General features: G+C 41.4%; 1 protein-coding gene across 1 annotated transcript in view; it reads left to right on the top strand.

Moving 5' to 3' along the window:
- The window catches only part of TTN (titin), a 271,518-nt gene that overhangs the window by 246,445 nt on the left and 10,100 nt on the right, over window positions 1-14,973 (top strand). Inside the window, 21 exon segments of the mRNA XM_027590660.2 lie at window positions 693-980; window positions 1,099-1,398; window positions 1,481-3,547; window positions 3,641-3,943; window positions 4,052-4,357; window positions 4,467-4,757; window positions 4,856-5,152; window positions 5,280-5,585; window positions 6,706-7,011; window positions 7,093-7,374; window positions 7,556-8,149; window positions 8,271-8,558; window positions 8,665-8,964; window positions 9,632-9,934; window positions 10,493-10,795; window positions 10,907-11,491; window positions 11,620-11,925; window positions 12,042-12,341; window positions 12,991-13,566; window positions 13,673-13,978; window positions 14,332-14,925. Coding sequence (XP_027446461.2) covers window positions 693-980; window positions 1,099-1,398; window positions 1,481-3,547; window positions 3,641-3,943; window positions 4,052-4,357; window positions 4,467-4,757; window positions 4,856-5,152; window positions 5,280-5,585; window positions 6,706-7,011; window positions 7,093-7,374; window positions 7,556-8,149; window positions 8,271-8,558; window positions 8,665-8,964; window positions 9,632-9,934; window positions 10,493-10,795; window positions 10,907-11,491; window positions 11,620-11,925; window positions 12,042-12,341; window positions 12,991-13,566; window positions 13,673-13,978; window positions 14,332-14,925 — 9,201 coding nt within the window.

Here is a 14,973-nt window from a genome sequence, read left to right as displayed (position 1 = left end):
TACAACTGATCTCCGAATATGCTTAAAAGCATTCACATTTTTTAAAGATCCTTTAGGCCCCTATTCTGTAAAAGGGGAACAGGAACAGCATTTCATACAGATTACCCAGGGTTGTTATGTGGATGAATTAGATTTTCTACCTTTCAGATAAAAAGAAGAAAAATAAAAGCTAATTGGCATCAATTCTTTTTACCATGGCTATCATCTCACTCTGTTCCCATATAAATAGCATGCAAATGGGAATGAGGTTTTTAGTTTTGTAATTCCAGTCATTTATAATAAAGAAAAACACTCTCAAGAATAACTGTCCAGCTTTACTGAAGTTAGTAAAATACAACATACACCCAGTGTTACAGTCATCACCTTGCTTGAGTGCAACTGATGACCTCTTACAGGAACTTGTTTGAATATACAACAGCTTTAGGAAGGAAATGATTTATAAATGTTTTCTTCTTACAAATGGCAATGCGAGATTAATAATATAACAGACATAAAAAGGGAATAACCTGATAGCACGCAGATGTTCAGCCCCGTAATCTAAATTCTCAATTATCCATCCTGCTTTCACAGTAGCCTTTGGTAACACAGGATAAACATTACCCTTCCAAGCTTTAGGATATGGTGCTAATGTAAAACATGCTTATGTTTTTATTTAGCCAAACTAATGCATAGTATTTCTATTTCTTTTATAGTTCCACCAACTGTAGAGTTTGGCCCTGAGTACTTTGATGGTCTCATTATTAAGTCTGGAGAAAGCCTTAGGATTAAAGCTTTGGTGCAGGGACGGCCAGTACCTCGAGTAACTTGGTTTAAAGATGGAGTAGAAATTGAAAAGAAGATGAATATGGAAATAACTGATGTCCTAGGATCCACCAGCCTTTTCGTTAGACATGCTACCCGAGACCATCGTGGTGTATATAGTGTGGAAGCCAAAAATGCATCTGGCTCCTCAAAAGCAGAAATTACAGTGAAAGTACAAGGTACTTCTGAAATAACTTCTTAATCTTACAATTTACAGGACTTAGGTTAGAGACATGCCTGACTACATTTTTAAGGGGCAAGGAAAAATAAACTAACTCTGGAACCTTTTTCTTATAGATACACCAGGAAAAGTAGTTGGACCAATAAGGTTCACCAATATTACCGGCGAGAAGATGACCCTGTGGTGGGATGCTCCTCTCAATGACGGCTGTGCACCCGTCACTCACTACATCATTGAAAAACGGGAAACCAGCAGACTTGCTTGGGCACTAATTGAGGATAATTGTCAAGCCCACAGCTATACTGCCACTAAACTAATAACTGGCAATGAATACCAATTCCGTGTTTCTGCAGTTAACAAGTTTGGTGTTGGGAGGCCACTTGATTCTGACCCAGTGGTTGCTCAAATACAATACAGTAAGTATCTGTTTTTACCAAGTGGTGCTATGTCGTAAGATTAACTTCCAACCAACATGTCTAACTTGTCTTCATTTTACAGCTGTTCCCGATGCCCCTGGCACTCCAGAACCTAGTAATGTAACAGGCAATAGCATTACCCTGACATGGGCAAGGCCAGAATCAGATGGTGGCAATGAAATTCAACAATATATCCTTGAAAGGAGAGAAAAGAAAAGCACACGATGGGTAAAAGTGATCAGCAAAAGACCAATCTCTGAGACAAGATTCAAAGTCACTGGTCTGATAGAGGGTAACGAGTATGAATTCCATGTCATGGCTGAAAATGCTGCAGGAGTAGGACCTGCAAGTGGTATCTCAAGACTAATCAAATGTAGAGAGCCAGTCAGCCCACCAAGTGCTCCCACGGTGGTCAAAGTGACAGACACATCCAAGACAACTGTGAGCTTAGAATGGTCTAAGCCAGTGTTTGATGGCGGCATGGAAATAATTGGATATATTATTGAAATGTGCAAAGCTGACTTAGGAGACTGGCACAAGGTAAATGCAGAGGCATGTGTGAAAACAAGATATACAGTCACTGATCTACAGGCAGGTGAAGAATACAAATTCCGGGTTAGTGCTATCAATGGTGCTGGAAAAGGAGAGAGCAGTGAAGTGAGTGGCACAATTAAAGCAGTTGACCGATTAGCAGCTCCTGAGTTAGATATCGATGCAAACTTCAAGCAGACCCATATTGTTAGAGCTGGGGCCAGCATTCGCCTCTTCATTGCCTACCAGGGTAGACCTACTCCTACAGCTGTATGGACCAAACCTGACTCCAACCTTAGCATTCGGGCTGATATCCACACAACAGACTCCTTCAGCACCCTCACTGTGGAAAACTGCAACAGAAATGATGCAGGGAAATACACCCTTACTGTAGAAAACAACAGTGGTAGTAAATCAATCACATTCACTGTAAAGGTGCTAGACACTCCGGGCCCACCGGGCCCAATCACTTTCAAGGATGTGACCCGCGGAACTGTTACACTGATGTGGGATGCTCCTATCCTTGATGGTGGTGCCCGAATCCATCATTATGTGGTAGAAAAACGAGAAGCAAGTCGTCGTAGCTGGCAGGCTATCAGTGAAAAATGCACTCGTCAGATCCTCAAGGTCAGTGACCTGGCAGAAGGCGTTCCATACTATTTCCGTGTTTCTGCAGAAAATGAGTATGGTATGGGTGAACCCTATGAAATGCCAGAACCAATCGTAGCCACAGAACAGCCTGCTCCCCCTAAGAGACTTGATATCATTGACACAAGCAAATCCTCTGCAGTCTTAGCTTGGCTTAAACCTGACCATGATGGAGGCAGCCGGATCACTGGCTACCTTCTCGAAATGAGACAAAAGGGATCTGACTTCTGGGTTGAGGCTGGTCGCACCAAACAGCTGACTTTCACAGTTGAGCGCCTGGTTGAGAACACTGAATATGAATTCCGTGTGAAGGCCAAGAATGATGCTGGCTACAGTGAACCCAGGGAAGCCTTCTCCTCTGTCATCATCAAGGAGCCTCAAATTGAGCCCACTGCTGATCTCACTGGAATTACTAATCAGCTCATAACTTGCAAAGCAGGAAGCACATTTACCATTGATGTCCCAATCACTGGTCGTCCTGCTCCCAAAGTAACATGGAAGCTTGAAGAAATGAGACTTAAGGAGACAGATCGAGTGAGTATCACAACAACAAAAGACAGAACCACCCTGTCTGTAAAGGATAGCATGAGAGGTGACTCTGGAAGATACTTCTTGACCCTGGAAAACACAGCTGGTGTTAAAACATTTACCATCACAGTTGTGGTCATTGGAAGGCCAGGTCCAGTAACTGGCCCCATTGAGGTCTCATCTGTCTCAGCTGAATCATGTGTCCTGTCATGGGCTGAACCTAAAGACGATGGAGGTACTGACATTACTAATTACATAGTTGAAAAGCGTGAATCGGGCACAACAGCTTGGCAGCTTGTCAATTCCAGTGTCAAGCGCACTCAGATTAAAGTCACTCATCTCACAAAATACATGGAATATTCTTTCCGTGTCAGTTCGGAGAACAGATTTGGTGTCAGCAAGCCTCTAGAATCAGCACCAATAATTGCTGAGCATCCATTCGGTAAGAAAAATAAAAATATTTCAAACTCCATTAAGTATTTCCCCTGAATTTTATAAAATTGTATTCATATTTCATACCTTTGTTTATATTTAGTCCCACCAAGTGCTCCTACCAGACCTGAAGTTTACCACGTGTCTGCCAATGCCATGTCTATTCGTTGGGAAGAACCTTACCATGATGGTGGCAGTAAGATCATTGGCTACTGGGTTGAGAAGAAAGAACGTAACACCATTCTTTGGGTGAAAGAAAACAAAGTGCCATGCTTAGAGTGCAACTACAAAGTGAGTGGCTTGGTAGAAGGACTAGAATACCAGTTCAGAACATACGCACTCAATGCCGCAGGTGTTAGCAAAGCCAGTGAAGCCTCAAGACCTATGATGGCTCAAAACCCAGTTGGTATGTATTAAAACTGAATGGCTATATTTGTTTATTATCATCATCATCATTATTGACATTAGAATTCAGAGTCGTATTTTTTTAACTTGACTTTTGCATCCCTTCCAGATGCACCAGGAAGACCAGAGGTGACAGATGTCACAAGATCAACAGTGTCACTGATTTGGTCTGCCCCAGTGTATGACGGTGGCAGCAAGGTTGTGGGCTACATTGTAGAGCGTAAGCCAGTCAGTGAGGTTGGAGATGGTCGCTGGCTAAAGTGCAACTATACCATTGTATCTGACAATTTCTTCACTGTGACGGCTCTCAGTGAAGGAGACACTTACGAATTCCGTGTGTTGGCTAAGAACGCAGCAGGAGTCATTAGCAAAGGATCAGAATCTACAGGCCCTGTCACTTGCAGAGATGAATATGGTAAAATAAATAAATAAATAAATAATAATCAATGTACTCCTTTTAAATGATCACAATTTTTGTGAAAATGAACTGTCATATTTATTCATATCCATTTTGCCTGTGACAGCTCCACCCAAAGCTGAATTGGATGCCAGATTACAGGGTGATCTGGTTACCATCAGAGCAGGCTCGGATCTTGTCCTTGATGCTGCAGTTGGTGGCAAACCTGAACCCAAAATTATCTGGACCAAAGGGGACAAGGAACTAGATCTCTGTGAAAAAGTCTCTTTGCAGTATACAGGCAAACGAGCAACTGCTGTGATCAAGTTCTGTGACAGAAGTGACAGTGGAAAATACACATTAACAGTGAAGAATGCCAGTGGGACCAAGGCCGTGTCTGTCATGGTCAAAGTTCTTGGTAAGCATGTCAAATGTTCTTTTATTTTTTATAGAATTTTCAAGTGTGGAGAAAAAAAAAAGATCTGAATCATTGCTTGCCACTGACACCTGTTTCAGATTCCCCTGGCCCATGTGGAAAGTTCACTGTCAGCAGAGTAACAGAGGAAAAGTGCACTTTAGCCTGGAGCCTTCCTCAGGAAGATGGAGGGGCAGAAATAACTCACTACATCGTGGAAAGACGAGAGACTAGCAGGCTCAACTGGGTGATCGTCGAAGGCGAATGCCCAACCCTGTCCCATGTAGTTACCAGACTCATTAAGAACAATGAATACATATTCCGAGTGCGGGCGGTGAACAAATATGGCCCTGGTGTGCCTGTTGAATCAGAGCCAATTGTAGCCAGAAACTCATTCAGTGAGTATGAATACTTTGAAACAACTTGGTAGTTAAATATAATGGGATCGGGGGAGAGGGGGACATTTCTATCAATAGTGATTTTGTGTAATTCTGACCACCCTCATTTTCATAAAAATATAAACAGCTATTCCATCACAACCGGGCATACCTGAAGAAGTTGGGGCCGGCAAAGAGCATATCATCATTCAGTGGACAAAACCTGAATCTGATGGTGGTAATGAGATCAACAACTACCTAGTAGACAAACGTGAGAAAAAGAGCTTGCGCTGGACACGTGTCAACAAAGACTATGTGGTATATGACACGAGGCTGAAGGTGACTGGCCTCATGGAAGGTTGTGATTACCAGTTCCGGGTCACCGCGGTGAATGCTGCTGGTAACAGTGAACCCAGCGAAGCTTCCAACTTTATCTCATGCCGAGAACCATCATGTGAGTTCCAAGAATCACACATAAGCCATCAAAACCATGTTACAAATAATTTTCCAATATACCATTTCCAAGAACCTCTGGAATTTATGAATGATCTAGAAAAGCATATGCTTATTAGAGGGATCTTAAATACAGCTAAGCCAGAACATTTTAACCATACTTCTGTTGATAAGTTAGCAGTTACGTTGCTAAAAATTATCGCAGTATTTTCCAGCCTATGAAAAAATTATTTTACTACCAATATGAAAGAGATTTTATAAATATTGTGGTGTAGTGATAATAATTACTAAAAAGAAAAAAAATGTCTCTTTTAAGAAGAGCATAAAGGTTAGTATTCTAATAAGTGCCTAACAAAATTATTGTCACAAGAGCTTCAAAAATAAGTGGCAAATCCTTGTACAGAGTTTGAGCCCAATGACTAAAAAGAATATACCATTGTGACTGAATAGGGGAAGAAGAAACCACTTCCTGTACTCATTAGAAACACAGAGGTGACAAGTGATATTAACCCTGTGAAAGCTGAGCAACTAAGGAAAAGTCCCTGAGAACAGGTATTTTAAGCAATGAGCTGGGCTAGAAGAATCCAACATAGCTGGTCAAAGTAGCAGGAAAAAACCATCTATCTTTCTAAAGAAATGTAATTTTTAAAATAAAATAATAATGATGTTGATAATGATATAGCATACAGCACTGTCCTATAATATCAGAGGAGCCCAGTTACACAGATTATCTTGGTGAGTGTGGACAAAGAACAAAAATGCCTTACTCTTCTGGGGGAGGGAGAATCAGAAGAAAGGAAGGTGACTACATACTTGTGGGTTAAGATGCAGCGATCATAGGGTAACTCGTATTTCTTATGGCCCATAAGGATACATCTTCAATGAATCCTTTTTTTTTTAATTTTAATCCTTTACTACACTATAAAAAGACCTTTTAAAATATTGAGTTTAATAAATCACAGGGGTTTTTTCCCCCCTAAACCTTATTAAAAGACCTTTTGAAATACTGGGGTGGGGGGGCGAGAAGAACAATGTCTTTGTGAGTCTTAAAAACCAAAAATATAAACCTCAAAGCTTCCTTATTTGTATAATGTCCAAATCCCCCTTTTTAAATTCCATAGATACCCCTGGACCACCTTCTGCTCCAAGAGTTGTGGATACCACCAAGTCCAGCATTAGTTTGGCATGGACCAAGCCCATGTATGATGGTGGCATTGACATCATGGGATATGTTCTTGAAATGCAAGAGAAGGATACTGATCACTGGTACCGAGTGCATACCAATGCCACAATAAGAAATACTGAATTCACTGTGCCAGACCTTAAAATGGGCCAGAAATACTCCTTCAGGGTTGCTGCTGTGAATGCGAAGGGTATGAGTGAATACAGTGAGTCAACTGCTGAAATTGAGCCTGTGGAAAGACTAGGTATTTATAATATAAGCTTTTAGGTGAATTATTGTCTCATCACACCTGTTCGTGAATTAAGTTTTGACATTTACTTTCCAGAAATACCAGACCTAGAGCTTGCAGATGACTTAAAGAAGACTGTGACCATCAGAGCTGGGGCCTCATTGCGCCTGATGGTGTCTGTATCTGGAAGACCACCTCCCGTCATCACATGGAGCAAGAAGGGCATTGACCTTGCAAACAGGGCAATTATTGACACCACTGACAGCTACTCTTTACTTATTGTGGACAAAGTTAACCGGTATGATGCTGGAAAATACACTATTGAAGCCGAAAATCAATCTGGCAAGAAATCAGCAACAGTCCTTGTTAAAGTATATGGTAAGTATTGGTCTTAAAATTGACTGTGCTGTGAGTAGATCTCTTAGAAAAAAATACCCCTTGACCTAGGATCACCTCTCTAGAGAGAAACCATGTTGAATACGTGTTCCTGGAAGACACAAAACAAAAAGCTATCAAGCAACCGGCAAATAAGTATGAATCTTACATTCTGTTTTTTTAGATACTCCTGGTCCCTGTCCTTCGGTGAGAGTTAAAGAAGTATCAAGAGATTCTGTGACCATTACCTGGGAAATTCCCACAATTGACGGTGGAGCTCCTGTCAACAATTACATTATTGAGAAGCGTGAAGCTGCCATGAGAGCATTCAAAACAGTAACTACCAAATGCAGCAAGACGCTTTACCGAATTTCCGGACTTGTAGAAGGAACCATGTACTATTTCCGAGTGTTGCCAGAAAACATTTATGGCATTGGGGAACCCTGTGAAACATCTGATGCAGTTCTGGTCTCAGAAGTACCTCTGGTGCCTACAAAGCTAGAAGTGGTCGATGTCACCAAATCAACTGTCACTCTGGCCTGGGAAAAACCACTCTATGATGGTGGCAGCCGACTCACTGGATATGTTCTTGAGGCCTGCAAAGCTGGCACCGAGAGATGGATGAAGGTTGTCACCTTAAAACCCACCGTCCTAGAGCACACTGTTATTTCCTTAAATGAAGGTGAACAGTACCTATTCAGAGTAAGGGCACAAAATGAGAAAGGCGTGTCGGAACCAAGAGAGATCATCACAGCCGTGACTATACAAGACCTCAGAGGTATGTACCACATCACCAAAAACATCAATAATAGTGAAGTAAAAGAAAACATTCTGAATTCATGATACTTTGTCATTAGAAACAATGCTTAAGAATTAAAGGCCTACTTTCTTTCTCCTAGTGTTGCCAACAATTGATCTTTCTACAATGCCTCAGAAGACCATTCATGTCCCAGCCGGCAGACCAGTGGAGCTTGTGATACCCATCGCCGGTCGTCCACCACCTGCTGCTTCCTGGTTCTTTGCTGGTTCTAAACTAAGAGAATCAGAGCGTGTCACAGTTGAAACTCACACTAAAGTAGCTAAATTAACCATCCGTGAAACCACTATCAGAGATACCGGAGAATACACGCTTGAATTGAAGAATGTAACTGGAACTACTTCAGAGACCATCAAAGTTATCATTCTTGGTAAGGATGTGTGACAAAGACACATATATGCAAGTTGTTGATGTTCAGTCACCCAGTTGTGATCTGAAGTGAAAATTAATTTCCCGGATTTCTTTCTCTTTCATAGATAAGCCTGGTCCTCCAACTGGGCCTATTAAGATTGATGAAATTGATGCTACTTCAATTACCATTTCCTGGGAACCACCTGAATTGGATGGTGGCGCTCCACTGAGCGGTTATGTGGTAGAACAGCGTGATGCCCATCGTCCAGGATGGCTGCCAGTATCTGAATCAGTGACTAGACAGACTTTTAAGTTTACCAGACTCACTGAAGGAAATGAGTATGTGTTCCGCGTGGCTGCAACAAACCGCTTCGGGATTGGCTCTTACTTGCAGTCTGAGGTCATAGAATGTCGCAGCAGCATCAGTAAGTCCTTCGACCTTTCAGGCCACCATTCTCCCCACCTGATTCTGAACGTGAACAGAAGGGAATCTGTTTTTACTATGTCGTAAGGAAAAAGAGGTCCCAAAATTCACCCCAGGGTCTTTCTAAGGTTTCTAAATTTTCCTGGAGATTTTCAACATGGTTAATGTTTTTTTTTTTTTTTAATGAAAAAGAGGAAGGAGAAAAGGAGGGATGGAGACAGGAGGGACTGGCTAGGTTATAGTGAGAAAAAAATACAGAATGCATGCTTAATAAGTGTTTATACAATTGAAGAAAATGAGGAATCTCAAGAAAAGTACAAAAATTAGAAAAATAGTCACAAGTCTTACATGCTATTTAAAAAGCTAAGACATACTGGGCGCCTGGGGGCTCAGTTGGTTAAGCGACTGCCTTCGGCTCAGGTCATGATCCTGGAGTCCCGGGATCGAGTCCCACATCGGGCTCCCTGCTCAGCAGGGAGTCTGCTTCTCCCTCTGACCCTCCCCCCTCTCAAGTACTCTCTCTCTCTCTCTCTCTCATCCTCTCTCAAAATAAATAATAAATAAATCTTTAAAAAAAAAAAAAGCTAAGACATACTTACAGAAATGTGTGAGTCTTTATTTTAATGTATTCTCATTGCCATAATGTGTTTACCTCTGTTTTACTGAAGGTATTCCTGGACCTCCAGAAACATTACAAATATTTGATGTCTCCCGTGATGGCATGACACTGACTTGGTACCCACCAGAAAACGATGGTGGCTCCCAAGTGACTGGATATGTTATCGAGCGCAAAGAAGTGAGAGCAGATCGATGGGTCCGTGTAAATAAAGTACCAGTGACAATGACACGGTACCGTTCCACTGGCCTTATTGAAGGCTTAGAATATGAACACCGTGTCACAGCCATTAATGTGAGAGGGACTGGGAAACCAAGTCGTCCTTCCAAACCCATCGTTGCCATGGATCCAATTGGTAAATACATTGTGTATAGGTCAATTTTTTGAGGTATAATTTAAATGTAGTAAAATTTATCCTTCTGAAATATGTAATTCTAAGTTTTGAAAAGGTCCTGTTGTATAAGCACCACACCAGTCAAAATACAGAATTCTTCCATCAGCCCCAAAAGTTCATTTGTGGATACCCTCCCCACTCCAGCCCCTAGCAGCTTTGGGCAAGTAACTTTTTATAGTCTCCTCTTGAATCTATTTCCCATTCTTTAAAAAGGGACTTATAATTCATGCCCTATATCAGTGTTTAATTCTTTGAATAAGTTAATATTTCTGAAAGCACTTTAAAATCTGATGATAAATGTAAGATGGTAGTAGTGATCATAAACAAAGCACATTTAAGACAAAGGAAAAAGCCAAGAGCTTTAAGTATTTTTAACTGATAAAAATGAATAAAATTTTAACAAAAAACTGTATTCTAATGCTAACAGTCCATGTTTACACAACTCGTTGCATGTTAGGTGGCAGAGCTGAGTTTCAGCTTTGCAGCAACAATATCTTGTTGTCTTATTCTTAACCCCAGCTCCTCCAGGAAAGCCACAAAACCCAAGAGTTACTGATACAACAAGGACATCAGTCTCCCTAGCCTGGAGTGTTCCAGAAGATGAAGGAGGATCTAAAGTCACAGGCTACTTGATTGAAATGCAAAAAGTAGATCAACATGAATGGACCAAATGTAATACCACCCCAACCAAGATTCGGGAGTATACCCTAACACATCTGCCTCAGGGCACTGAATACAGATTCCGTGTCCTAGCTTGTAATGCTGGTGGACCTGGGGAGCCCGCTGAGGTACCAGGAACAGTCAAAGTCACTGAAATGCTTGGTAAGACATATGATCACTTACTTTCTGCTAATAATTGCCTTAAGATTTATTTCTTACCATCCCCCCCACTGCCCAAAAAATGCTAATTATAACTGGCTCTTTTTTCCCCAGAATATCCTGATTATGAACTTGATGAAAGATACCAAGAAGGTATCTTTGTAAGACAAGGTGGAGTCATCAGACTTACCATACCAATCAAAGGAAAACCATTCCCAATATGTAAATGGACCAAGGAAGGCCAAGATGTTAGTAAGCGTGCCATGATTGCAACCTCTGAAACACACACTGAGCTTGTAATCAAAGAAGCAGACAGGGATGATTCTGGCACTTATGACCTGGTTCTGGAAAACAAGTGTGGCAAGAAGGCTGTCTACATCAAAGTCAGGGTGATAGGAAATCCCAACCCTCCTGAAGGGCCACTTGAATATGACGACATACAAGCTCGCTCTGTGAGGGTCAGTTGGAGACCCCCTGCCGATGATGGTGGTGCTGACATCTTAGGCTATATTCTTGAGAGACGAGAAGTGTCTAAAGCCGCCTGGTATACAATTGATTCCAGAGTCCGAGGTACATCTCTGGTGGTAAAAGGCCTCAAAGAGAACGTGGAATACCATTTCCGTGTTTCAGCTGAAAACCAGTTTGGCATAAGCAAACCCTTGAAATCTGAAGAACCAGTCATACCAAAAACACCACTGAGTAAGTACTCTTCCAACCACCACACCGTACAAAATCTTCCAGTACTCTTTCATTTTGAAATGAAAGCCATCAGCTTACAAGATATGGGACCGTACTCTTAACACACGTTTTCTACTTTATATCCATAGATCCTCCAGAGCCTCCAAGCAATCCTCCAGAAGTACTCGATGTGACCAAGAGTTCTGTCAGCCTGTCTTGGTCCCGGCCCAAAGACGACGGTGGTTCTCGAGTCACAGGCTACTACATTGAACGCAAGGAGACATCAACTGACAAGTGGGTCAGGCACAACAAGACTCAGATAACAACCACAATGTACACCGTCACTGGGCTTGTTCCTGATGCAGAGTATCAGTTCCGCATCATCGCACAGAATGATGTTGGCCTAAGCGAGACCAGCCCTGCTTCTGAACCAGTTGTTTGCAAAGATCCATTTGGTAAGGAGAGAGTTTCTAAAGGGGTTCAAACCAAAGAGGCAAGCCATCTTTGGTCTTTCTCTTTTATTTCAGCAGTAAAGCTGATTCCCTTTTCAATTGTTTTAAAAATATTTCAGATAAGCCAAGCCAACCTGGAGAACTTGAGATTCTTTCAATATCCAAAGATAGTGTCACTCTACAGTGGGAGAAACCTGAATGTGACGGTGGCAAAGAAATCCTTGGATACTGGGTTGAATATAGGCAGTCTGGAGACAGTGCCTGGAAGAAGAGCAATAAGGACCGCATCAAGGACAGACAATTCACAATAGGGGGTTTGCTGGAAGCCACTGAATACGAATTCAGGGTTTTTGCTGAGAATGAGACCGGGCTTAGCAGACCTCGAAGAACTGCTATGTCTATAAAGACTAAACTGACATGTAAGTAGCCACTAGTTCTCTGCTTATCACCTACAAACTAAGCAACGTATTGAGGCTAATTCCTCCTTTATATTAAGTAGACATACAGAAAACCTTACTGGAGAGCAAGTGTTTGGGAAGAGTGAACTCACTTTGGCATATACACACACGGGAAATAGCTGCTATGTTCTATAGGAAGTCATTCCAAGCACATAACTCAGTTGATGTTAAGTGCAGTGACCTGAGCACCTTCTTAGAGCCATTTCTCCTTCAAATGCAATGGTTTGGGATTTTTTTTATGCTTCCTAATAAGACTTGTATGGTCAACAAATGTACCCCACTTCAGTGAACCTAAGGCAAAGATTCTCTCTATAGATTTATAGAGAGAATTCTTATTTCCCCAAACCCCTAAACATTATCGATGTCTCCCAACTGTAAAGAGAAAAGTCACTCTACATAATAATGTGATGATGTGCTCACTGAATCCCTATTTGCCATAGGGCCTCAGGAAAAGCGCTATGAAATTTTTAAGAACTAGACTCATGTGTAAGTCATGGTATCTAATAGAGTGTTAGTCAAAAGGATAAATTCACTCCTGATGTACAAGGACAGAGGATTACAGATTCAGTAGTAATAATAATGCATTACTATTATCTTTCATCTTCTTCAGCTGGAGAGGCTCCAGGAGTGCGCAAAGAAATGAAGGATGTTACCACCAAGCTGGGCGAAGCTGCTCAACTGTCATGCCAGATTGTTGGAAGGCCTCTTCCTGACATTAAATGGTACCGATTTGGTAAGGAGCTGGTACAAAGCCGGAAGTACAAAATGTCTTCAGATGGACGCACACATACGCTAACAGTAATGACAGAGGAACAAGAAGATGAAGGTGTTTATACCTGCATAGCTACTAATGAGGTTGGAGAAGTAGAAACCAGTAGTAAGCTTCTCCTGCAAGCAACACCACAGTTCCATCCTGGTTACCCACTGAAAGAGAAATATTATGGTGCTGTGGGTTCGACACTTCGACTTCATGTCATGTACATTGGTCGTCCAGTACCTTCCATCACTTGGTTCTATGGCCAGAAACTTTTGCAAAACTCAGAAAACATTACTATTGAAAACACTGAGCACTATACTCATCTTGTCATGAAGAATGTCCAACGTAAGACTCATGCTGGGAAATACAAAGTTCAGCTCAGCAATGTCTTCGGAACAGTTACTGCCATCCTTGATGTGGAAATACAAGGTATTTTATTTTAGTTTTTAGTGTTTTTTTAATTTTTCAAGGAAAAAAGAGATCTCAGGCGACATACTACAAAGAAAACCACTATCATTGTATTTTCTCACAACAGATAAACCAGACAAACCCACAGGACCAATTGTGATAGAAGCTCTATTGAAGAACTCGGCAGTGATCAGCTGGAAACCACCAGCAGATGATGGAGGCTCCTGGATCACCAACTATGTGGTGGAGAAATGTGAGGCCAAGGAAGGGGCTGAATGGCAATTGGTGTCTTCAGCCATCTCAGTGACAACCTGCAGAATTGTAAACCTCACAGAAAATGCTGGCTATTACTTCCGGGTTTCAGCCCAGAACACTTTTGGCATCAGTGAGCCTCTGGAAGTTGCCTCGGTTGTGATCATTAAGAGTCCTTTTGGTAAGTACAACCCCTACAGTCTTCCTATGGCAAAATTCCATCCTTACATAGAACTCTTATTAACAGAAATAACTTTTGAAAGAAAATAGCCAAGATTCTAATAAAGTACAAGTGCATTTTATCTCATTAAAATTGAACTTTTGCACATCTACAAGGGCAAATATAAACCCTGTTCTTTAAAAATGAACTTTGTGTTTTGATAAGTTTCTTAGCATAAAGTGACCCATTTCGTTTTTCTGGAATAGCTGTTCTTAGAACTTTGGGTTCATAAGATTTTCTTTTAAAAAACTAAGCTTTTAATAAAGCTGCTTGTTTCACCTCATGACTCAAATCTTTCTGTTTCTTTGAAACAGAAAAGCCAGGTGCTCCTGGCAAACCAACTATCACTGCTCTCACAAAAGATTCTTGTGTTGTGGCTTGGAAGCCACCTGCCAGTGATGGAGGTGCAAAGATTAGAAATTACTACCTTGAGAAACGTGAGAAGAAGCAGAATAAATGGATTGCTGTGACCACAGAAGAAATTCGAGAAACTGTCTTTTCAGTGCAAAACCTTATTGAAGGTCTTGAATATGAGTTCCGTGTGAAATGTGAAAATCTAGGTGGGGAAAGTGAATGGAGTGAAATATCAGAACCTGCCACTCCCAAATCTGATGTCCCAATTCAGGCACCACACTTTAAAGAGGAACTGAGAAATCTAAATGTCAGATATCAGAGCAATGCTACTTTGGTCTGCAAAGTGACTGGTCATCCAAAACCTATTGTGAAATGGTACAGACAAGGCAAAGAAATCATTGCAGATGGATTAAAGTACAGGATTCAAGAGTTTAAGGGTGGCTACCACCAGCTCATCATTGCAAGTGTCACAGATGATGATGCCACAGTTTACCAAGTCAGAGCTACCAACCAAGGGGGATCTGTGTCTGGCACTGCCTCCTTGGAAGTAGAAGGTAAATACCTCAAATCTATAAAAATCAGTTTGGTGCTAGAAGACATAT

This window comes from Zalophus californianus, chromosome 3 (assembly GCF_009762305.2).
Source record: "Zalophus californianus isolate mZalCal1 chromosome 3, mZalCal1.pri.v2, whole genome shotgun sequence".
NCBI classification, from domain to species: domain Eukaryota; kingdom Metazoa; phylum Chordata; class Mammalia; order Carnivora; family Otariidae; genus Zalophus; species Zalophus californianus.
The sequence above is the reverse complement of the archived record's forward strand: the minus strand, read 5'-3'. Positions and strand labels throughout refer to the sequence as shown.